This window comes from Phoca vitulina, unplaced genomic scaffold (assembly GCF_004348235.1).
Source record: "Phoca vitulina isolate PV1807 unplaced genomic scaffold, GSC_HSeal_1.0 scaffold21, whole genome shotgun sequence".
Classification (NCBI taxonomy): domain Eukaryota; kingdom Metazoa; phylum Chordata; class Mammalia; order Carnivora; family Phocidae; genus Phoca; species Phoca vitulina.
The window spans coordinates 21,960,625-21,985,457 of NW_022589724.1; the positions used below are offsets into that span (position 1 = coordinate 21,960,625).

General features: G+C 51.1%; 1 protein-coding gene across 5 annotated transcripts in view; it reads left to right on the plus strand.

Moving 5' to 3' along the window:
• The window catches only part of LOC116641192 (rab GTPase-activating protein 1), a 149,454-nt gene extending 133,668 nt beyond the window's left edge, over positions 1–15,786 (plus strand). For all 5 annotated transcript variants that reach the window (XM_032418771.1, XM_032418772.1, XM_032418773.1 and 2 more), the window contains 5 exons: positions 8,442–8,546; positions 9,375–9,458; positions 11,292–11,363; positions 13,349–13,546; positions 14,872–15,786. In XM_032418771.1, the coding sequence (XP_032274662.1) occupies positions 8,442–8,546; positions 9,375–9,458; positions 11,292–11,363; positions 13,349–13,546; positions 14,872–14,994 (582 nt within the window). In that variant the 3' untranslated portion in view covers positions 14,995–15,786. The remainder of the gene's footprint in view (positions 1–8,441; positions 8,547–9,374; positions 9,459–11,291; positions 11,364–13,348; positions 13,547–14,871) is intronic.
• Positions 15,787–24,833: the final 9,047 nt, after the last annotated feature.

Consider the following 24,833-nt stretch of genomic DNA (forward strand, 5'->3'; position numbering starts at 1 on the left):
TTTCACCAGTAAGTTCAGTTGGCAGATGTTCTTTCTTTGCTTCTCCTAATCTTAAAAAGTTCAAGATGATGGCTTTCCTGGCAGGATATTTGTCCATTTTCTATACTACAAGCCTCCCTTTGAAAAAGTGTGGTCTTTCATTCATCGTTTAGGTCAGAAGTTGGCAAACTTTTTCTCTGAAGGGATAGATAGTAAGTATTTTAGGCTTTGTGGGCCATATGGTCTCTGTTGCAACATCAAACTCTGCCATCGGCACAGAAGTAGCCGTAGACAATAAGTAAAGGAATGAGCGTGGCTGTGTTCCAATAAAACTTTATTTACAAGAATAGGTAGAGGCTGGATTTGGCACATGGACTGTAGTTTGCCAACATCTGACTCATATTTCCCTGTCAGGCTCCTAAGATTACTGTTCTGTTCATTGGTTTCCTAAGGTTCTAGAGAGAGGCTCTCTGTTAAGGGTTTACAGGGGACTTACATGATCTGTTGAACCCCGTAAGATCTATGAACTTCACAAGGTCCTTGACATCCACCAAATGTGTATGAAAATACTGTGTTCTGTATTTCTTTGAAAGTCTGTACTTCAATTAGATTCTCAAAGTGGTTCACACATCAGATGAAGAGAGAGCAAGATGGCGGTATCTACCAGTTTTTATTTTCTTTAGAAATAGAGTTGTAGAGTAAACAGTTTTGAGCAGACCTGTTTTTTTTTTTTTTAAGATTTATTTATTTATTTGAAAAAAAAAGATGTATTTATTTGAGATAGAGAGTGCGGGGGGGGGGGGGAATGGGAGGAAGGGCAGAGGGAGAGGGAAGGAGAGCGACCCTGAGATTACAACCTGAGCCAAAACCAAGAGTTGGACGCTTAACCGACTGCACCACCCAGGCACTCCGAATAGACCTGTATTCTAATACCACTCTCCATTCAAGTAGAGCAAAAAGTGGGAAGGTGGAGTATCAGCTGTGTCCCATGGTACAGGGAGAGCGCCGTGACTTGCTGAATGTGAAAAGCACTGCCAAACCCAGCCAGCTCAGGCAGTGTTCCTTCCTCTTGCTTGTCAGCTACACACGGCTGCGGGGGACCGAGAAGGCTGCTTTTCCCAGTTTCGGGGAGGGGGGCAGGCAGGTTCGAGGTCATTAACCCTCAGTAACCGGAACCTGGAGCCCTGACTGCTTCATGGTTTACCACAGTCTGGCCCTTAGGTTTGAGTCCCCACCTTCTGCTACAGATTCCTGGCCTGCCCTGTTCTTTGTAGGAGCGCTGGAGGAATGGTCCCCTCCTTGTGAGGCCTTTCTGCCCAGCGCGTGGAGGGAGGCGGCTGGCGCTGAGCAGCATCTACTGAAGCCAGGCCACAGCGCGCACCTAAGGTGCCCCACGGCAGCTGGACATCATGCAGGAAGGAGGTGACAAAGACAAAAGAAAATGGGTCCTGGATAGGAGCTTTGTGTTCAAAAAAATTGTATGAAGAGGCAACTTGAGCTGAGATCCCGGGCGGATTGTTTAGTTTGAGCTGCTGCATGTCACCTGCCAGGCCCAGCCATCACACTGATGTTCCCCTGTTGAAGGTGGGCACAGACTTCCCGTGTTCTTGAAGTCTGCTCCTAAATGGTGTAAACCTTTTTTCAAGTTGTCTTATCCTGAGACAGTAAAGAGCTAGGTTCTTTAACATTCCTGATACCAGGAGTGAGAAATAGTCAGAATAATGTGAACTCCCGTTTCCTGATGATCTGTGTGACCAGCACTGTGATAAGCACTTTGCTGACATCTAGCATCTCTTACCCTTGCCTCAGCCTCGTGAGGAGAGTTACATGAGCCCCACTGATAGATGAGGATTTTTGTAACAGTCATGAAACTTGAGATTCAGAGAGAGATGGAGGCGCCGTGGAGAAAGCAGAGCCAGGAATCTAACCCAGGCCCATCTGATTGGAATGCCCCAGACTTGTCTATGATGCCACGCTGTCTTCAAAATAAATATGGAACAAGAAGCTACGATTTGGTGTAATAACTACATCAAAAACATTTATAGTGACACATAACAAGCAAATGTTTCCTAAGCACTTACCAAGTTCTAGGCATTGCTCTAAGTGCTTTTGTCCTCAAAACAACCCATGTTGTGTCAGGGATACACTATGATCCCCGTTTTACTGATGAGGAAACTGAGGCATGGTGTGACATTTCAGATTGAAACCCAAATGGCCTGACACCAGAGCTCACACTCCTAACTTGGCTCGAAGGAGCAGGGCTCCTACTGCCGTTAGGGCTCAGGAACTTCAAACTGGGGTTCCCTCCTCCAGCCGGCTACTACAGTGCTGAGAAGACAGACCTTCCCCACACTGGACGTGGAGTACCTTGCCAAGTCTGTCTTCTCTTGTTCTTTAGAATCATCACTGAAAATCAGCTAGGTTCTGAAGTGAGGGGCATGGGGTCCTCTCACCCCCTTTTTTGGTTTGTTTTCAGCCTTCAGGGACTCAGGTTTTTTGGGGGTTTTTTTGAGAGAGAGCACATGAGTAGGGGGAGGGACAGAGGGAGAGGGACAAGTAGACTCCCTGCTGCAGGGCTCGATCCCAGGACCCGGAGATGATGACCTGAGCCACCAAGCTGCCCCCTCAGTCAGGTTTTTGAAAGAAATTCATTATTTTTAGCTTTTCCCTTTTTGCGTCCCAGAGTAAAACTCTGGCGTGTGCCTTACCAGGTTTCCAGAACACTCTTTGAATTTTCAGTTGATGTTTTATGTCACTTTCGTTACAGGAGAGATTGCTAGTTAGCCACGGAGTCCCCAGGTGAGCCCAGCCATGCTGTCCCCTCTATGAAACGGGAGTCCTGCCCAGACCTAACATTGCACAGGGCCAGCAGGACCATACCTGAGTCCCCTCTGGCACACTGTCTACACTGAGTGTAATCAAAGTGCGGGAAACACTCAGGAGCCCACCTGCCGAGATTTACAGTCTGGCTACACTGCACGCTAGATCTGTGACCTTGAGCAGCTTGCAAACCTTTACTGAATGAATTACTTTGGCTTCTTTATAAAAAATCGATTGTATGGATGGTCTCCTCAATTCCATACCTGCTCCATTGATCTATATGTGTATCCTCATGCTAACACCATAGTCTTAATTACTATAGCTTTACAATCTGAAAGTCAGGTCATGGAGTCCTCTAACTTCATTGTTCTTTTTAAAAAATAGTTTGGCTGTTCTGTCATTTACATTTCCACATAAGCACTAGGATCAGTTTGTCAGCTTCTAGAAATAAAAGACTCTGGGGTTTTGAGTGGGGTGGCATTGAACCTGTAAATCAGGTTGGGGAGAGTTATCTGAATAATAATTGGACTTTCCAACCCATGAATAGGTTATAATTTTCATTTATTTGTGTCTTTTTCAATTTCAGCATTGTTTTTTAGTTCTCAGTTAACAAAGCTTGCACATTTTTTAATTTATTGTAAAGGATCTTGTTTTCCTAACGGCGTTTTCAAATTGCTTATTGCTAGTCTCTAGAAAGAAAATTGATTACATGACCTTCTGTCCTATGACCCCGCTGAATTCACTTACAATTCTAGTAGCTTTTTTGTTTACTATTTAGGATTTTCCACGTACACAGTCATTTCATCTCTGAATAAAGACAGTTTAGTTCCTTTCAAGTCTTTATGCCTTTTTCTTTTCCTTGCCTTCTTGCACCGACCAGGATCTTCATAACAATGTTGAATGGAAAGAGTGGGCATCATTGCTTTGTTCCAGGCATCACCTGGAGGGTTTTCATAGATCAGGTTGAGGAAGTTCTCCTTTCTTCCTGTTTGTTGAGTTTTCGTCATGAATGGGTGTTGAATTTTGTCAGATGCTCTTCCTGCATCTGTTGAGATGATTATTTGCTATTTCTCCTAATTCTGTGACTATGGTGATGTAATTTTCAGTGTAAACCAACTTTTGCATCCCTAGGAAACTTGGGGTTTCCTTTTTTTTCCTTAAGATTTTTAATTAAACTTTTTGTGTTCAAGGGGAAGTATTTGTCTGGAGTTTCCATAATGTTTTGTCTTGTTTTGGTATAAGGGTAGTGATGGCCTTCTGAAATGAACTGGGAAGTGTCCCCTCCTGTTTTCTTAAGAAATTTGTGTAGGATTATTCCTTGATTAAATCTTTGATTCCCTACTGATGCCATGTGGGCCTGGAATTTTCTTAGGAAATTATTTAATTATGAATTCAGTTTATTTCCAGATAATGAAAATTTTCTAATTCTTGTGTCTATTTTTATAATTGTGTCTTTCCGATAACTTAATCATTTTAGTTGTCAAAGGTGTTGATATAAAGTCATTGTTATTTCCTTACTCTTTTAATGTTTATAGGATCTGTTGAGATGTTCTGTCTTTCATTCCTGATAAGAGTAATTTGTGTCTTTTCTCCTTTTTCCTTAATCTGACTAGGAATTTATCAGGTGTGTTGGTTTCTTCAAAACCCAGTTTTTGGTTTGATTTTATTCTCTCTTTGTTTTGTTTCACTGATTTCTGCTTTTTGTTATTTTTTCCTAACTTCATTTTTTATTTAATTTGCTCCTTTTCCTAGCTGATCTTTTTTTTTTTTTTTAAGATTATGTATTTTAGAGAGAAGAGAAAGAGCGAGCACACACGCAGGGGGAGGGGCAGAAGGAGAGAGGGAGAATCTCAAGCAGACTCCCCACTGAGCGCAGAGTCTGGACTAGACTCAGGACTCGATCCCATGACCCTGAGATCATGACCTAAACTGAAATTAAGAGTTCAACACTTAACCGACTGAGCCACCCAGGCACCCCTGCTCTTTTTCTAGCTAGTCTTTCTAGTTCTAGACCCTGTTTTTCTAAAATAAGCATTTAAAGTTATAAATCTCCCTGAAGCACTCTTTCAGCTGCATCCCACACATTCTGATATGTTTTTATTTTCATTCAGTTCTTACTATTTTTTCTTTGACCTGTGAATTGATTAGTAGTGTATTGTTTAATTTTCAACTATTAGGGATTTTTCCCAGAAATCAATCTTCCTCCCTCCCTCCCTTCCTTCCTTTTTCTTTCTTTTTTTTTAGATTTCCTTTATCTATTTGAGAAAGCAAGAACAAGCAGAGGCGAGGGTCAGAGGGAGCAGGACACAAGGCCCAATCCCAGGACCTCGAGATCACAACCTGAGCTAAAGCCTAACTGACTGAGCCATCCAGGCACTCCTCCCAGAAATTTTTCTATTGTTAATTTCTAATTTAATTCAGTTATGATCAGAGTACATATCCTTTCTGATTTTAATCTTTTTAAAATATATTTATGCTTATTTTAGGGCCTACCTTGTGGTCTGTTTGGGTGCATGTCCCACATGTCCATTTGCAAGTGGAAAATGTGTATGTTTTGTTGTTGTGGGTGCAATGTTCTATAAGTGTCAGTTTGGTCAAGTTGGTTGAGTTTTTTTTTTTTAAGATTTTGTTTATTTCAGAGAGAGAGCACTAGATGGGGGAGGGTCAGAGGGAGAAGCAGACTCCCCGCTGAGCAGGGAGCCTGATGTGGAACTCAGTCCCAGGACCCTGGGATCATGACCTGAGCCAAAGGCAGATGCTTAACTGACTGAGCCACTCAGGCACCCGAGTATTATTGATTATTGAAATCTTCCATGAACATACTGGTTTTCCCTCTCTACTTGTTCTATCACTTACTGAGAGGACAGTGAGGAAGTCTCTAACTGTGCATTTATTTCACCTTTCAATTATGTTAGTTTTTGTTTCCTATAATTTGAACTTATACATTTCAGATTATTACACCTTCTTAATGGAGCAAGTCTTTTATTATGAAATGTCCCTCTTTTTCCCTAGTAATACTCTGCTCTGAAATCTACTTTGATATTAATAGTCACTCCAAGTTTCATGGTATTACCTGGTATACATCCTTTTCCATCCTTTGACCTTTAATATATCTGTGTCTTTATATTTAAAACTGTTTTTTGTAGCCAGCGTATAGTTGGGTCTTGCTTATTTTACTCAGTCTGATAATCTCCTCCTTTTAATTGGAATGTTTAGACCAGTTACGTTTAATGTAATTACTTATATAGTAGATTTAAGTCTACCACCTTGTTTATTCTCTGTTGCATTTGCTTTTTCTTTCTTCTTTTCTGCCTCCTTTGGTTTGAAGATTTTTTTTTTTAAGATTTTATTTATTTATTTGTCAGAGAGCACAAGCAGGGGGTACAGCAGACAGAGGGAGAAGCAGACAGAGGGAGAAGCAGGCTCCCCGCTGAGCAAGGAGCCCGATGCGGGACTCGATCCCAGGACCCTGAGATCATGACCTGAGCCGAAGGCAGCTGCTTAACCGACTGAGCCACCCAGGCGTCCCTAAAGATTTTTTTTTTTTTTTTTAAGGAATCTCTACACCCAACATGGGGCTTGAAATCACAGCCCTGAGATCAAGAGTTGTACACTCTTCTGACTGAGCCAGGCAGGCACCCCTCTGTCTTCTTTGGTTTAATTGGGTATTTTCATGTTTTCGGTTTATCTCCTCTATTGCCATATTAGCTATTCCAGAGCTCTCCTATCTCCAGGCCTCTGTCCCCCAGCTCCCAACCACCTCAGCATCCCTGGTCCCTTAACTCTGCCCCCTTGACCTTTTGAGACATGCTCTGTTTGGAACCCTTCACCCTCCTTCTTGGTCCAGAATGTGCCTCTAGGTAGAAACCCAGGGTGATAGTGGGACTCATCTTGTCTTCTTTCTCCCAGGAACCACAGTTCTGCGTGTATTGTTTTCAGTGTCTGAAAACAGTAGTTTCATACACTTTGTCCAGTTTTTTTTGTTTACAGTGGGAGGGTAAATCTGGTCCCTGTTAGTTCTTCATGACAAAAAGTGGAAGTCTGGATTTGTCTTTATTATCTCCAGATGCTCCCTCTTCATATGCTCGTGCAGATAGAGTGCAGGGAGTGTGGTACCCTGAGGGGACGCTGGTTAGGCCAGTCCAGTAGCTTCTGTGCACCTCCCTTTCACACAGCGTTGAGAGTCATCAGCTCTTTGAGAGGTGGCACAAACACTGGGCTTAATGTCACACCACCTGGTTGCAGATTATAGCTCTGCTATGTGCGTTGTGAGAACTTGAGGGCAACCAGGGTGGGCAGGGAAGACTTGACTTCAAAGACCCAGTTCATAACCTGGTTGTTTCACACTTCTCAGAATCACTACCATGGTAGTGGTGCTGAGTGGCTGAGCGAACATTTGTGTGTGCTCCAGGCTCCAGAGCACTGCTCAGAAAATGGTAATGGAGTCAAGGGGAGAGAGGAGAAAGGTAACAGGTTGCTCCACAGATTGAAGTAAAACCAATCTGTAACAGGACTTAGTTCTCCTTACTAGTTATTTTCTCTGTTGTTTGGTTCTCATTTCCTTTCACTGATAATTGGGTTTGAGCTAGAGAAGGAGCTGACAGGCCACAGCCCAGACAGGACAGGCCTTAACTCTAAGACCCCACTTAACTGCACACATGTGCAGCTTGCCGTAATTAATGGCCTTTTGAGGTTGTGTTATCAAGCCATTCTCAGTTCTCCATGTGAGGCCCCAGCCCTGCAGCTCCTGTTCCTCCCAAAGAAGATACTTCAGAGCAAGTGTGGTGTGGTAGAAAGTGCAGGGGCTCCGTGACACCTCTTCAGCTAGGTGACATCAGAAACGCCATTTAATTTCAGGGAATCCACCTCCATTCGTTGTTAAAAAGGGGGCTGTGTATAAGGAGCCAGCAAAGACCCTCTATATCTAATGCTGTGGGACTAGGAGCTTCTGCCCCATTTCTGTGGCTGCCTTCTGACACGCTCATCTTTGGTTATCCTTGGAATGTCCAGTGTCAGGGACTTCTGCACCAGGCACAGGTGTATCATGTTCACTTAGACCCACAGATCTACCCACCAGACCTTTGCATGTTTTCAAAAAGAACTGGAGTGGAGGGGGGCATTTCAGATCACGGGTCAGCGAGTGCCAGGAAAGAGGCATCCTCCTTTATCAAGTGATGAGAATGAGATGTAGACCTTGTTTGAGGAAGCAGAGGAAATACTGAGAGTCTCGGGGAAGAAAACCAGGATTTATTATTACTATTAGTGATCATGACTGCTACCTTTTATTGAGTGTTTACCATCTGCTAGGTGCTGTGCTGAGTCCTTCGTGTGCCTTATCCCTCAGATGACAAGCCCGAAGCTCAGAAAGATTCTCAGTGGCACGTGGTCAGAGAACGATGGGGGTTGAGCCCAGGCTGTCTTATGCCAAAGGCTGAGCTCCTAACCACTGTCCCGCACAATGTCTGTGCAAAAGACTGGGCCGGGCACTTCTGCATGAGTCTGGTGTCTGTGTGACCTCTGGCATGTCTTTCCCCTCTCGGGCTCACTTTCCCTGTCACGTTAAAAAGGGATTGTCCTGAGCAATTCAGATCCCATCCGGTTCTCGATTCTTGTTCTGTGATGGCATCTCTTACATGTTTCAGGCTGAAGAGAAGGCAGATGCACTCAATAAGGAGCTGCTTATGACCAAACAGAAGTTGATTGATGCTGAAGAAGAGAAAAGACGGCTGGAAGACGAGTCCGCTCAGGTAAGGGGAGCGCTGCCCCGCCGCGTGCCTCCGTGTCTTGTCAGGGCCTGAGAGTCACGAGTCCAGCTGGCGGCTTCCTGTTGGCACCGGGGGACCACAGACAGCTGCCTTCGGTTTCTCTCCGAAGGCTTTTTCTGTTTACTGGGTAAAGCATAATAGTTGTTAATAATTAGAGCATAGGAGACACTGGGGCAAAGCCCATCCTTCCTTGGGACAAGAGAAATCCCTGTGTGTCAGCAACTGAATGTAACAAAGAAGAGAGTTAACATTTCTGCAGAAGAAAAGCAGACATCTTATAATGTCTGGCTCTTCCCCTACCTGTCCACTGGCACCCCCGCCCCCCCCCAAAGAGCAGACTCTGGAAGGCCTGTCTTGAGCCAGCTCTCCACAATCACTTGGGGCCACAGGATGCTGCGCAGCCTGCAGGAAGCTCCTCTTGCCCCGTGGTTCTCCGTAATGGTGACACCCTCTGGTCTCTGGCAGGACAGCCTAGGGTGAGAGACGACGAGGCGCTGTCTCTGTACGGAAGACACAGCAGTCCTCCGATGAGCCTTAACCTGTTGGGTCTGTGCGGCCTCCTCAGCTCAGGTTCACAGGCAGGGAGGAACCTTAGCCAAAGCCCCACTCCAAAATGGGGTTTGAGCTTTTGGGGAGTTGTGACTTTTCTCTCCCTTTCCTGGCATCAAGACCAGGTAGGTGAAGTACAGCCCTTCCAGAGTAGTCAGGTACTTTTTGGAAAGCCCAGAACGAGGCAGTTAGTGCCAGAGCTTTATATTTTCCTTAAAACATTCACTTTTCCTTTTTTTTTGTTTTTTTTAATGTATATAGTTAAAAGAAATGTGTCGTCGGGAACTTGACAAAGCAGAATCTGAGATTAGAAAAAACAGTTCTATCATTGGTGACTACAAGCAGGTGAGTCTGAGCACCCTGTGAGTGGGCCATGTATTCTGGAAGCCCTGCTTGTCTGGCTAAGTGCGTCCCCTCACCCGCCTGCCGCCTGCACCGACCGGTGACTTCACTGGGCAAGTGACCTCACTGCTCCTCAGCGCTGACACAGGAGAAATGACCACTGTCCCAGAGAACTGTCGTGAGGATTCCACAAGATCAGGTCTGTAGAGAGCCAGGCATGGTGCCCAGCAGTTATAAACAGGCATTTAAGAAATGAAAGCCACCCTGCCCTTGCGGCCTCGTGTTCACGTGTGGTCACATGCTGTGGAACCACTTCTCTCCCTGGCGGGTTGAGTTTTAAGAGCATAACTAAACTGGTCCTGTTCTTTCCTAAACTCGGATCTCGTGCTGACTCGAGAGTCTGTCAAGTGTCTGTAAACCGTCGGCCGTTGAGTGTGGCGCTGACGGATTCCTCACATCCTAGGCCGGTGGATGCGGAGGTGGCACAGCCCATCCTCCTGCCCCGTCCTCCTGCCCCGACCTCCTGCCTGTCCTCCTGCCCGTCCTCCTGCCCCCACCTCCTGCCCGTCCTCCTATCCGACCTCCTGCCAGTCCTCCTGCCCCATCCTCCTGCCCCGTCCTCCTGCCCGTCTTCCTACCCGACCTCCTGCCCCATCCTCCTGCCCCGTCCTCCTGCCCGTCCTCCTACCCGACCTCCTGCCCGTCCTCCTGCCCCCACCTCCTGCCCGTCCTCCTATCCGACCTCCTGCCCGTCCTCCTGCCCCATCCTCCTGCCCCGTCCTCCTGCCCGTCCTCCTACCCGACCTCCTGCCCCATCCTCCTGCCCCATCCTCCTGCCCGACCTCCTGCCCATCCTCCTGCCCCGACCTCCTGCCCGACCTCCTGCCCGTCCTCCTGCCCGTCCTCCTGCCCCGTCCTCCTGCCCGACCTCCTGCCCGTCCTCCTGCCCGACCTCCTGCCCGTCCTCCTGCCCCGACCTCCTGCCCGTCCTCCTGCCCGACCTCCTGCCCCGACCTCCTGCCCGACCTCCTGCCCGTCCTCCTGCCCGTCCTCCTTCCCCGTCCTCCTGCCCGACCTCCTGCCCGACCTCCTGCCCATCATCCTGCCCGACCTCCTGCCCGACCTCCTGCCCCGTCCTCCTGCCCGACCTCCTGCCCGTCCTCCTGCCCCGACCTCCTGCCCGTCCTCCTGCCCGTCCTCCTGCCCCATCCTCCTGCCCGTCCCCCTGCCCGTCCTCCTGCCCCGTCCCCCTGCCCGACCTCCTGCCCGTCCCCCTGCCCGACCTCCTGCCCCGACCTCCTGCCCGTCCCCCTGCCCGTCCTCCTGCCCCGTCCCCCTGCCCGACCTCCTGCCCGTCCCCCTGCCCGACCTCTTGCCCGACCTCCTGCTCCGTCCTCCTGCCCGACCTCCTGCTCCGTCCTCCTGCCCGACCTCCTGCCCGTCCTCCTGCCCCGACCTCCTGCCCGTCCTCCTGCCCCGTCCTCCTGCCCGACCTCCTGCTCCGTCCTCCTGCCCGTCCTCCTGCCCGTCCTCCTGCCCCGTCCTCCTGCCCGACCTCCTGCCCCGTCCTCCTGCCCGACCTCCTGCCCGTCCTCCTGCCCGACCTCCTGCCCGTCCTCCTGCCCGACCTCCTGCCCGTCCTCCTGCCCCGTCCTCCTGCCCGACCTCCTGCCTGTCCTCCTGCCCGACCTCCTGCCCCGCGTGCCCGCAGCCCCTACGGCCCTCGCTCTTCCTTCCCCTCGGCCTGTCCGCCTTCCGCTGTAGAATTCCTCCCAAGCCCAGGTTCTGCACGTGATGACATTGCTCAAGAGACTGTCACTTTGTTTGTTTCTTTAGATTTGTTCTCAGTTGAGTGAAAGATTGGAAAAGCAGCAGACAGCTAATAAAGTGGAAATTGAGAAAATTCGGGTAAGTTTTCCTTTACCAAAGAGATTCTGTTCTGTACCACCTAGTTCGCTGTGCTTTGCTCGGCACCACAGATTTCAGGAGGGGGTGGTTTACTTCGATTTCAAAAGTGAGAGAAGCTTGTGAGTACCTGATGAGGGGCCCGTCATGGCCTGGCTCCGTGCCGGTTTCCTCCGGACGGGAAGGCACACACAACCCGAGAACTCTGGTTTTAGATCTCAAAATACAACTGCCCTTTTCCTCACATAACATCCTCTGGATGACATGACTGTAACAAGAAGTGACCTGGGATTTGCAGATGTCAGCGGAGCAGGTGGTCACTGCAGTGCCACAGGTGAAGGAGGCCTGCCAGCAGGAGTTTGGCTCCGGGTCAGGTGCAGAGGTCAGGACCCTGTGGTGTCGTTTGTCACTCTGCACGCTCTGTAAAATGAGGACACTCAGCTCCCCCTCTGCGCTCAATTCCTTCTGCTATAATGGATCCAAATCCAATGAAGGCTTTAATTTTTTGTTTTTGTTGCCAATTCAGGGGCTTTTGTAACTTGGTGCTTTCTTTTTTTTTTTTTTTAATTTTTTTTAAAGATTTTATTTGAGAGAGCGAGAGAGAGTGCACATGAGCCGTGGGGGAGGGGCAGAGGGAGAAGCAGGCTCCCCGATGTGGGGCTGAATCCCAGCACCCTGAGGTCACGTCCTGAGCCCAAGGCAGACGCTTCACCGACTGAGCCACCCAGGTGCCCGGTGCTTGCTTGCTTTAAGCTGTTACCTGTATTAGAGCACTCATCAAATTTTTCCAAGATGAGTAACTTACTGAAAGATGCTTTGCTAACATATTTAATAGCTCAGTGGACAGGAAGGTGAGCGAGTTCTGTGCTCATGGCCCTAATCACACACATCACCGTTTTACCTGGAGGAAGATGGCACCTGGCCTCCATCGTAAGTAGTGTTTAACTAGCAGTGTCGATTTTTTAAATGTAATTTATTATCTAATTATAAAACTAGCAATGCTTATTGCAGAAAATTTGGAAAATAAGAGTAAGAAAACAAACCCTTATATTACCCGTAGATAATATCACCATCATTAACACGTTGGTGTATGTGCTTTCAGTGCTCATTCTGTGTTTATTTCAACATATAAAATGCTATTCATTCTAAGATAGGCGTTTTTTTCCACATTTACCTCTCTGAAATTGGGACATGTTTTATAACTGATGGCCTTTTAAAGTGGTTTAACTGGGGGCACCTGGGTGGCTCAGTCCAGGCATCCAACTCTTGATTTTGGCTCAGGTCTCAATCTCAGGGTCGTGAGATCGAGCCCCGTGGTGAGCCACATGTCGGGCTCCACGCTGGGGGTGAAGCCTGCTTGGGATTCTGTCTCTTCCTCTCTGTCTCTCAAAATTAAAATAAAGTGGTTTAATTGGCAGAATATTCTCTTAGAGGAATGTGAAATGAGGTTTCTCCCAGTCAGGGACATCTTATTTTAATGAAACATGGTATATATTTGTAACCATGCTTTACAGACATTTTTGTGTCCTTGTTCACGCAGCATTTAACCATTTTACCATGTTATGAAAAATTCCTCAAACACTTTGTAGAGGCTGCCTACATACTTCCTTGTATAGGTACAGCCCAGTATCTATTTAACTTCTCACAGTGGTTGGATAGCTTATTCCCCCGTTATTTTTCTGTCTCTGATTCTGCAGTGAAAATCTTTGTATATAAATCTTTAGTCACTGCATCTTCATTTTTTTAACCAAGGTTCCTTGGAAGTGAGATGACCAAAGATATAAGAATGTTCTTACTGATTTTAGCGTAGGATACTACATGGCTTTTCCACTAGGGTATCTGCCAGTTTGCAAAGAGAACAGAGTTTTTTGGGAGCTGTAGTGCTCGACCCAGAAGCCACCTCTTGGCTCCCCAAAAAGGAGGTGCCCACACCTTCCTACGCGGCCACTTCTCTTCTTCGCCTGTTCACATCTGACATTCACTTTCAGCAAAAAGTGGATGACTGTGAGCGCTGCCGGGGATTTTTCAACAAAGAAGGTCGCATAAAGGGCATGAGCTCAGCTAAGGAAGTTTTAGATGAGGACACAGATGAAGAGAAGGAGACACTCAAGAACCAGCTGAGAGAGATGGAACTGGAGCTGGCGCAGACCAAGCTGCAGTTGGTGGAGGCCGAGTGTAAGATCCAGGTAACTGCCCGGCCCCGCGCCCGGCCCCCTGTGTGGGCTGCGGACCCCAGAAATGGTCTCTGTGGTTGGGGTTTTTTCCCTTTTAAACTTTGACCATAATCCTTATAGGAAGAAGCCCATTGCTTGTTATTTACCAGTGGATGTTTAATTAGTATTTGGCCTGTCCATGAATTGGACTTTCTCATAATGAGAATTATCCATCAAGCTTGGAATCTTTTTGGTGGAGCGGAGACATGCTTGGAAAGCACCGCTGCACCACCAAAACCTGTGACCTTGGGTCTGTGCATGACCTCCTTACACTTCAGGTGCCTCATCTGCAAATGGAGGTGATAAGGGCCCCTATCTGATAGTTCGCTTTGAAGACTAAATAAGATAAAGCACAGAAAGGGCTCGCAGCACAGTGTCTGAGGACTTCCTAAATGCCACCTCTTAGTCCCAGCTCCTATCACTTAACTAGCTTTGTGACTTTGGACGTGTTACCTGATTGATCTGAGCCTCCATTCCTGATGAAGAAATCGGGGCTTCCTTTGGTCATCTTTATCCTGCGTGGCCAGTTCCACAAGCACCCTTACGAAGCACAAGTGGGCCCTAAGCACCGTTTGTGGAAGGGACCGAGTTAAGGACTGAAGTTTAGGGCCTGGTCTCCCACATCGCACACATTCACTGGGCATCTGCTCTTTGCCAGGCCCTGTTCTAGGTGCTGGGGTTGCAAAGCTAAGACTTGGCTTGTGTGACTGTCCAGGACAATCAGGAAAAGCACCACCAAGGCAGCAGTATGTGAGCTGTGGTCAAAGAATGAACAAGGGTTGCAGCTGCAGAAGCGAAAGAACAGTGAGCATTCCTGGTGGAGGGAGCGGCATGCTGAGCAGCAGAGGGAGGAGTGGGCCTGCCCAAGAAGGAGTGTCAGGAAGTTAGGGGTGGAGGTGGGTACTGAGCTGGCAGACAGTCTCTGGGTCCAGATCATGAAACCCCTCAAATGCCTTGCCTGGGAGTCTAGACTTTAAAGGTCTTTGCTGGAAATTAATGACGTGGTCTTAACCGGAGTGCTAGCCCTGTCTGTCTGGTGTGTAATAGGTGGACAGGAGAGGGAGGCGCTCAGGAGGTTGTTTTAATAAATAGACTAGGCAAGAAATGAAGAGGTCTTCACTAGGAAAGATCCCAGAACTCTAGGGATTCTAGATACTTCTATGCCAGTTGGAAACTGGGGAATTTCCAGAGGCCTCTCAAGAGTAAATAGGCTGAAGTCTTGCGTTGACTCAGCTCTGGGGAGGCAACGCCATTCACACTGGAGCCCAGCACGCTCATGTACATTGTTCCTCTTGCAGGACCTGGAGCACCATTTAGGCCTTGCCCTAAATGAGGTACAGGCTGCCAAGAAGACGTGGTTTAACCGAACACTGAGCTCCATAAAGACGGCCACGGGGGTTCAAGGGAAAGAGACTTGCTGAGTGAAGTGGCTGCCTCCAGACACCTTCAGAAAACACGACACCTTTTGTTGCCTTCTTTGGCCAGATGTGTGATTCTGTGACGTGTCCCAGGACCAGGATGTATCTAAGTCAGATCCATAGAAGCATGTTGGTAGGTCATTGGACCAGAGCTCGTGAAGCAGGCAGCCTGTGGGGTAAGGCTCCCCTAACTACTGACGCTAACAGGCCTGCCGGCTGAATGACGCTCTGGACGCGCTCCGGGAAACCATCCTCGGTGTGAGCTGCCAGGCCTCTCTCCCTGGTGGGGGTCACGACCTCACCCAGCCCAAGGGCTGAGTTGACATTGTCGGAGTTTGGGGATCCTTCAGGCTTTTGGTTTTTTTCTAAACCTTTAATCTTTTTTTTTTTTTAATATACATATTATATGTATTGCCGGGGGGGGGGGGTGCCAGGGGATCAGTAACTCAGTTCTTCTCTACTTCAGTGCCAGCATCGGGTCCTCCAGGTAGACATGGAGAAGCACTTTGTTTTCAATAGGAGGGTTTCCTGGTTGTAGTCGCAGCCACCTAGTTTTGTTAAACTACACGATGCACAGGTTTTGGGTTTGGCATTATTCACGTTTCTGATCAATTCTATGCAACTCTCGTAGTTCCTGTTGTTCTTTAGTGTTAGCTGCCAAAACTTCACGGGGCTGGGCTGGGTGACTTGACCGACGTGAGACAGGATTAATCATAACATGGACAAATCTTATTTTGCTTCATGTGTCGTGTGTGTGTGTGTATATATATATATATAAATATCTTTTCCCAGTGCGCCCAACTGACAGTGTTTAAATCCCAGACTAAGACTCATCTGCACAAGGTAATTATGTGGATATCTGGGCACTTGATCTCACTCCGGGTTTGTCGGGTTCCCCTTCTTCCCTGCCTTCACAAGAGCTGGGAAATGTTCCCTCACTAAAAGGTTCCTAGTGTTTTTGCACAACAGGTCATACAAGCGAGAAAGACACTGCACTGTGTGTGTGTGTTTGTATAAACGCATGTGCGGGATGAGCGTGCCGAGGCCCCGTCCTGCTGGCCCGTGTCCCTCCCCAGAGTGTGGCTGGGTGCAGACCTCGCTGTTCAGATGGACTGCAGGTTTTCACTTCAAAACTATGGAATGGAGGTTTTAGCACCTTTAAAAAAATAAATAAATAAAATAAATAACCTAGTCTTTTAATTTATATAGCGGTATGCTGACGGGCTGGCGCCGGGGGTCTCGTGTCTGCACGCAGGGCGCAGGAGCTGTTCTAGGAGGCACGGTCTGTGTATAAAGATACTTGGCTTGTTCTGTATCTCTCTTCCCGGTGGCTGGCCTGGCGCTTGCTGAGGTCATCTGTGATAAGGGAGGTGACAAGCGGCAAACCCCCCCCCCAACCACACCCTCCACCACTTTGTGTCTTTCTTGTTCAGTTACCGAAACAGCTGTAAGCCCATCTGAAACTAGGTGCGTGGACATTGTGCTAGGGTAGTTCCAGTGTGTCAACTTTATGAATTGAAATATAAACCAGTAAAATTGTATTACTATTCCTTTTGTTGGTTTTATTTTAACAGCATATTCATTAAATATTTTGGTACAAAGAGCATCACTTTGTAGAAACCAGTTTCATCATTATGCGCTCCTGCCCCGTCTCCCCGCTCGCACGCACACTCTGAGAAGGGCAGCCTGCGTGCTGGCAGACACGTGTGCGCTCGGGCACCGGGCACCCCCCGCCCGCCTGCAACCAGCGGCTCCGGGCTGCCGGCTTTGCGGGGTGCGGCGGGACCAGCTGCGCCTCCGTGAGGCTGACGCCCTGCGCCGCCATGGCCAGCACGGAACCCCCGCTGCGAAACCGAGGGCCGCGGTGACAGGGTGAGGCGCTGTTTGTGAAGCGGGGGGTTAGGGAAGTCCTACAAGAGGGAAGGGTGTAGTAGGACCTTGCAAGATGAAAGCACCTCACCACGCAGAGACAGGAGGTGGAATTCCAGGCCTAAAATGTGAAAGTGCGGCAGAAGCAGCCGGGATCCGGGTCTGCTCAGCTGAAACTTTCAGGGAGAGAGGCGGCAAGGACGACACCTCTCGCAGAAGCTCCTTCCTACTCCCTGGGGGGTCCTCCTGCGCCCTGCCCCGTACGGCCCTCTTTACCACCTCGCCCCTTCTCTGCAGCAGGAAGAGCAGTCTCCCCAACCCTGTGGTTCTCCCCATGTGACCTGCCCTCCGGGACCCTTTCTACACCCGGCCTCGGATGGAAACGGGCTGAGATGCAGGCCACAAAGGAGGGAAGGCGGTGAGTGAAGCTCCTGCCCAGTCTGCTGTCCACTGCACCGAGTGCCCGGAGGGGCCTAGGCCATGGCAGGTGCGTGACAGCAGCCAGGATAGCGGCTCCAGAGCGCATCTGGGATCCCTTTGCCATTCACGGGCTGGAGAACCGATTTCTGGGGTCCACGTTCCTGGCCAGCTGGGGCGGGAATCCAGAAAGGCCAGCTTGCCCTAGGTTTTCCAATCCCAAGGGTCCTAGTGTTCGGGAGTGCAGGGATGCAGCAGAAATCCTCATGTCACAGCTGGGAAAGGAGAAGGGAGTCCATATGCCGGTCAGCCTGGGCACGGCAGGCCTCAGGGGACTCCTATGGGCCCTGCTGCAGGGAGGTCCCCTAGTGGTGTTAAGACCCAGACTGAGAACACTTTTGAGTGCTGGGACAGGTGTACGGCGCCCTGTGGGGACAGGGAGGGATGTGTAATGGCAAGAGAGATGAAGCGGCGGGGACTGTTTTTCTGCACTGCTGACTAGGGGGTTTGCTGGAGAGAGAGGCAACATTTAGCTGGAACGAAGAGTCAGTAGTTGTTAGCACCGTGGTCTGATGGGGCTGGGGGAGAGAGACTGGATAATGAGGTTGAGGCCACCCAGGCCAAGCAGTCTGAAGGTCAAGGGAACCTTGACTGGAGAGTTTTAAGCCAACTTGCTTAAAAAATTATTTAAGTGTACAGTCAGTCCTTTAGAAAGAAAAGTTGGAGGAGAGATTTAAAGAGTCTAAAGAGAGGTGATAAGATAGGCCAGATTGGAGACAGTTCCTGGGGAGTCACCGAAACTTGGTGAGAGAAAGGGGGGAGACCCCCAGGGAGAGCCCGGGAAACACCGCTGGAAGGCGGCCAGAGCCCACAGACGCTCGGGATTTGCACGGGCGGCGCTACCACAGTGTTTCGGAACCTCAGCGGTACTGCTCGTGCTCTGGTGTGGGGCGCTGTCCTGCCCTTCCAGCTGGTTGGCAGCACTCCCCCCACCCCCACCCCGCCCCACCGCCACCCGTGGTCACAACCAAAAAGGTCTCCCAGCCCTGGGTGGGGCGGCCAGCCCTAGTTGTGAAGGCCTACCCTGGCAGGGCAGGCGAAGCCCGGAGAGCCTACAGAGTGAGCAAGGGCTGGCTGCAGGCCTGCGAAGTGCTGTTCGAGGAGAAAGGGCGGCCACAGAGTAAGGCTGTGGTCACCGGGAGGAAAAGGAGCTCGTCAGTCAGCAGTGAGGGCAGGACCAGAGAAGGCTCACTGGATTCGGTGACGGGGAGGTTGCTGGTGCCCAAGGCAGGAGCAGACTCCGAGGTGGGTGGGGTGCAGTCAGCTGAGGGGAGGGAGGGGAGGAAGCAGAGACAGGCCAGTGTAGATGTTTGTTTAGGAAGCCTGGCTGAGGAGGGAGGGAGGGAAAGGTGGGTAGTTGGCAGGAACCACGGCAGAAAGAGCAAAGAGCATGAGGCTTTGTGCTGGAAAACTCCGATCCTGGTTCTGACCACCTCCACATTTCCTCCCAGGCTGTGCTCTGTCGGGGCCGCTGGAAAGGTCAGTGGAAGTACACGACGGGCTGGGCGGACTGGCCAGCAGGCCCCATTGAACCCAAGAGCCTCTGATCGCCAGAGCCTTGCTAATAAGTCCCAGCGGGGAGGCGGCATCTTCCTCAGGCTCCCAGGAGAGCTGCCACCCCGTCTGCTCTGAATCGCACGGGGAGCGGCAGCATGCTGGTGAACCCCGCTCAGTGGCGGGCAGGGAGAAGGTGGGCCCTGAGTGACAAAGGGAAGCAGGGACGCCCAGTGCCTTGTCCAGCCAGTGGTTGCACTTACCTGGAGGGCAGCAGCAGGCCCTGGCCTGGCTCTCCGCCTTCTCTGTCCCCCAGCTCCGCCGTCTTTGGCGGTCTGGGGGCTCCGCGTTACTGGGGCAGCTCCATGGCAGGACCCTCACAAGGGGGAAGAGCTTCAGCTTTGGATACAGATGGTTGCTGCCATTTAGAAGTTCTGTACTTTTACCTGTGAGCCTTAGTGTCCCTATCTGTCATGTGTGGGTACTGCCAGCCCTGGGGAACAGGTGTGAGCAGGAAGAGTGAGATGCGTGCAAAGCACCCAGTGAGTTCTACAGTTTAGAATTCGGCCCTCGCTCGGCACCCACAACTCCCCAGCTCGCTAGGTCAGGGTGCCAGGTTCAAGTTTCAGGTCCAGTAAACTCTTTCTTTGCACCATTAGCAGAGAAGAGTTAGCAGAGAGTTGTAAGGGGCAGGAAAATGGTCCTGCACTTGACCATTTCATCCAAGTGACAGCCTTCGTTTAACCAGAGTGGGTCCACTGCTGTTTAAGACAGAAGCTTTTATTTTGTATTCATCCAAATGGGGAGAATGCAACATGTCAGGGCATTACAGACAAACGGCAGCAGCCGGACGAGAGGGTGAGTCTACGGCAGAGTCCGACAGTCGGTGCGAAGGAGCCACAGTGTGGGCGCTGGGGTGGCAGAGAGTCCCTTGGGACGAAGGCCAGGCGTCTCTGGGCGAGGCACTGGTGACAGTCCACACATGCAGGCCGCTGCTTCAACCACGCCGAAGGTTTAAAGTTCAGAGTCCTACGAGTCATCACTGCCCCAGAGGGGAAGGACAATCCGTGGTGGTCGAGTTTGCCAATGTTTTTCAACATCATACACAACATAAAGTTATTGCCAAGGACTTTGCACTGCAAATTATACTATTTACACTTGCGTATTCAGAAAAAACAGTAGATAGATAGATAGATAGGTATTTTAAATCGATATCTAAAAACTACCTTGGCCATCACCAGACCAGAGTGAGCGTAAGCTACAACCAGGAGTCCGATGTCATGTGCGTAACCGTGCAGTGGGGAAAGAAAGGTTTTCTACCCACAACTACACTCGGCCTTCTCCATGCCTCCTGAACTCCCCACCCCGGGGCTGAGGCTGAGCAGGGCCACCTTACTCCTTTATGAGGGAAGCCCCTTCTTGAACAGCCCTGGGCTTCAGTTCGGAACTAGCTGCCGCCTCCCCACACCACGCCACCCTGCCCACTCTGCTTCGAGCGGGGGACGAGTCCGACAGGCCCCTCGCTGCCAGTGCGACACGGCACGCAGAGCAGGGCGTGGGGCTGTGGAGCGGACGGGCTGAGCCGGCCCATCAGCCTCACCGCTCCTAGAAGTGCCCTCACCCTAATTAGGGCTACCTCAGGATACCGTCCTCTCCTGTGCTCCTGAAGGTGTGGCTGGGCCCCCACCGGCCACTTAGGCCAGCAGACTGCTCCCTGGTAAAAGGCCTGAGCTCCGAGACACTTCGGGGTAAAGCAAGGTAAGCACTGCTAAGGCCTGAAGTAGATGAAATCTGCCCAGTGAAGGCGGCTCCTGCCTCACGTAGAAGCTCACCAGAAGACAAGAGGGACAAAGGCAGAGGACTCCCACCTCAAGCAAGCATTCACTCTGCTTCCTTAAGCCCCTGGGAAGGAAGTGCCCCTGAGGGTGGGAGACGGCACACAAGACAGCCAGAGCCGCCTGGGATTCCTGGGAGGTGCCGAAAATAAGGCCCCGGAGTGCAGGGCCTTGACCTTGCCTGTAATTAGTCTCCCCAGCTGAGTTTCTAGACACAAGGGAGCAAGACCTGACAGGCCCCACTGCTGAGAAGCCACTGCGGGAAGCGAGAGGGAGCAGGCAGCCCTGGGTGTTCCCTGGACGAAGGAGGGGTGCAGTGCGAACCCCGCCTGAGCGCGAGACGCCGTCCTGGTCAGGGAAGGGGATGCATCTAACGGCGGCGCTTCGGACTCGACAGTGGAGAGGTGTTCGGGGAATCGGGGCTTGCCGGCCCGGCGGAGTTCCAGCCACAGCTCGTGTGGGTGTCCTCCCGACCCCAGGGCTCAGGGCCACAGAGGCCGTACTCCGGGAGGCCAACACAGTGACACTGATCAAGGAAGGAGCCCGCCTGGAGCGACGTGTCTTGCCACTGACACCAAACCACAACGCCTAAGCCCTCAGCCCAGAGAAGAGGGGGAAAGAGGCTGGACACTTAGAATGCAACTTAATAAATCACAGGTGGAGAAGGAACCTCTTGAAGGGTCTTCTGAGCGATCGAAAACTGTCCCTACTCTGAATTTCCATGAGCAACAACAAAAAAATCTTGACTTTACAAGCAGCAGAAATATTTAGGTTAGAGTCCAAAAAAAGAAAAGCCTTCTGACCATCTGTGTCCCTAAGCAGGAAAATGGCACCCAGCCTATGCTCGTGGGCTAGGAGAGGGCAAGGGCCTGGGCCAGGCTCCAGCTCCAGAGCGGACTGTGGTGCCCGACAGGAGCCTCCCTCTGAGGCCTGAGCTGCCTGAGGAAAGGCCCCAGCTCCATCGCAGCCAGGCCCACCTTCGTCCTTTCCCTTCCATGAGCCCAGAAATGCGTCTGGGAAACACGAGTGCTCCTCACAAGAGTTACCCCCCTACTGTCAGAACATGAGAGCCCCCTCTCCCCAAGCCCCGAAAGAGACGACCAGGGACCCAAGTCCGAGAGGCACGGCCTCCACGAAAGGGAGCCTGACGAGCCCCGGCTGGCCTCCAACGGGCCTTCCTCCCGTAACCCTCACCGGATTCCCAGCAATGACGAGACACAGCTTCACTCCGCATGCAGCGCACGAGTGTTCCCTAGGTTTTCACCACCTCCTACCACCCTCCCGAGTCCTCCCCCGGGGGCCAGGCCCACCTGCCCAGGGCAGCACCCAACCCCTCGCCTCCTGACTGGGTCTCCGGAGGACCCGGGTGCGGGCAGAACATGCGCAAAGCGCCTCCCGGTACGTCCAGCGCTGGCGCCACGCCCCTCAGCTGCGGGGCCGCAGGCGGGTGCCCTCCCCTCTCTCGAGCTGCGTGGGCGCCGCACCTGCTGCCACAGGCCTGCTGCGGGCTCGGGGAGGTGGCACGAGTGCAGGCCCGGCAGCTCCTGTCACTGCACACAAGGCACACAGCCCCCTCCTCACCGGAGGAGGACGAGGGCAGCTCCCAGCCCCCGGCCCTAGCGCCTCACCAGTGCTCCAGATACAGCTGCTCCCCTCACCTGCCCAGAAACCGCGGGGGGCGGGGGGGCAGGGAACGGACACGGACCGCAGATCTGGAAAGTAGAAAGCACTATGTACATTTACAGTTGTTTTCATTGCCCCAACTACATCGAGCACCTTGGGGCAGGCACCGTGAGTGACTCACCTCAATCTTCCCTGTACCCAACGGAAGGCCCGGCCCCAGGCAGTTTGTGACGCCCCCGAGCAGGGTTGGCTTTAGCCTGTGACACACATCTTGCCTCAGTAGTTAGTAGGCTTCTTGAGAGTCCCGACCATCGTCTGTGCTTCTCTGAAGGCCTTTCTGTGGGCTGGCTGCATGCAGACAGGAAGGGAGTCCACTGCGTGAAGCTCTCCTGCCACGAACTCAATTCTGAAGTGAGGGGGAGCTCATTTTCACCCTCACACACCGAGGCCCCAGGCCAATATCTAATTCTGGCTTGAGACTGAATGTTTGTCTTGCCCTTTTAAATGTTCTTTAGGACAGCAAGAGAGAAAAGGCCTGGACGTGGAGAATTTTATCAAGCCCTGCCAAGTCCAAGAGTGTGCTCCCTGCCCCCTAAAGCCAATGGCCAGAAACACCAACTCTCTGGACCTCTCCTTCCCACTTGAATACCAACTCTAACCAAAGTCTTGCCTAAAAAGCCCAGAAAAAACAGATACCATTTGTAACCACAGATCTGGTCTTCCACAACTAGAGTGATGTTTCTAAAATGCATCTGTGATCAGTTTACCATCCTGAACACAACCCCTCACTGGCTCCCAGCACCCAGAGAATGAGGTCCACCCTCTTTGGCCTGGCACTCAGGGCCCTTCCCAGGCCGGGCGCAACGCACCTGTGGGACTGCACGGTCCCCGGTGTTCCACACACACTCTCCCTCTCCTCTCCAGAGCAGCTCCCTTCCTATGGCTCTCCTGATTCACCCTGAGCCCCTGTCACCCTGGACTTCCCCGAGCCCCATTCTGCTCTATGTTTTGCTCTCATCTGTCAATGCATTACCCGCCCCCCCGCGCGCGTGCGCACTCACACACAGACACATGCGCGCGCGTGCGCACACACACACACACACACACACACACACAAAACCTGTGGTCCTTACGGGCCAGGACCGCCCCTTGCTCCTCAGCGCTCACATAGGACAGATGCTCTCAGGAAGCCCTTGTGGGAAGATGGATGGGCCAGGCAGCAGATGGAAGTTTCCAATCATGAATAAGCCAAGGGGTGAGCAGTCTCTACAATCTAAGACGGGTTGGCAAAATACGGCCCACTATCTGTTGGGTTTCTTGTTTTTTTTTTTTTTTTTTTTTAAAGTTTGTTGGACCACAGCCATGCTGTGTTTATGCACTGTCTCTGGCCACTCTTGTTGCTCCCACAGCCAAGCAAAGTAGCCATGAGAGCGAATGGTCCACGGAGCCTGAAAGGTTGTCTGGCCCTTTCCAGAAAGTTGCCAACACCAGGGCTAAGGCAGTGCTCCCACATATTTCCTCCTTATGACACACACAGGTGATACTAAGGTGGCCCGCTGGGGTAAAAAGACAAAGCCGCTTGTAGTTAGACACACTTGGCCCTGGGGTCCTGGCCCCCCCAAAGGCTGAAGGGAATCAGTGTCTCAGGGCACCTGTAACCTTTCATAGCTCTGACCCGAAGGTTCAAAACTGTAGCTGCCTCTTTAGCCTTAATCCCCAGCAGAACTATAGAAACAACAGAGGTGCAGAAAGCCACCCTGACTCCTCTCAGTTTTGCGAGCCACCTGTCCTGAGCTAGACACCAAAATCTTACATGGTGTTCTCCCCCTTTTAAAGTCCTCCGTAAAGTCAGTCTGCAACTTCCCACTAGCTAAAGACCATGTTCTATAGATGTTGAATCCAGTGAGCCCTGGCCGTTGCCCAGGTAAAGAAACCAAAGCATTACTTTTTTAAAAAAACAGAAGGCCGCTGTACGAATGAACACCCAGTACTCGTCACTCCCTTTGGCGAACCCAGCAGAGCAGACGTGCAGAAACTCAGGAAAAGGATAAGATGCTGACTGACCAGCCTGCAAACCTCTCTATCCACTGCCAAAGAGATGCTTCCCAGAGAGCACAAGAGGGCTCACACCTCACACCAATGAGGACTTGGGCCCACCAAACTCCCATTTCCCAGCCCAAAGGAGATGGTCCTTGCCACACCGCTACCCTCTCCCGTCACCCCCTCCTGCCCTGCCAACACCTTCCTCCCTCCCCCACCTTCCCCATCTTGGCCCCAAGTACCACTGTCCTCTCAGTGACCTACTGAACAGAGGCCCAGGAGAAGTGCTCGGGCAGATCCCCCGCTACCTTTAATGGATGCTGTGGTTCCCTGGCCCCCTGCTGGGAGCCATCAGGTCCACCCTCTCGCTCGGTCCAGGCGAGGAGCCTGGCTTATGAAGAGACCCCATTCTTCTATCTGTGGCAGCCCGTCTCCCGCCTCCAGTCCTTCCCCATCCAACTGTCCAGATCAACCCTCCAGAATTCGCTCACCATTTTGGAAGAG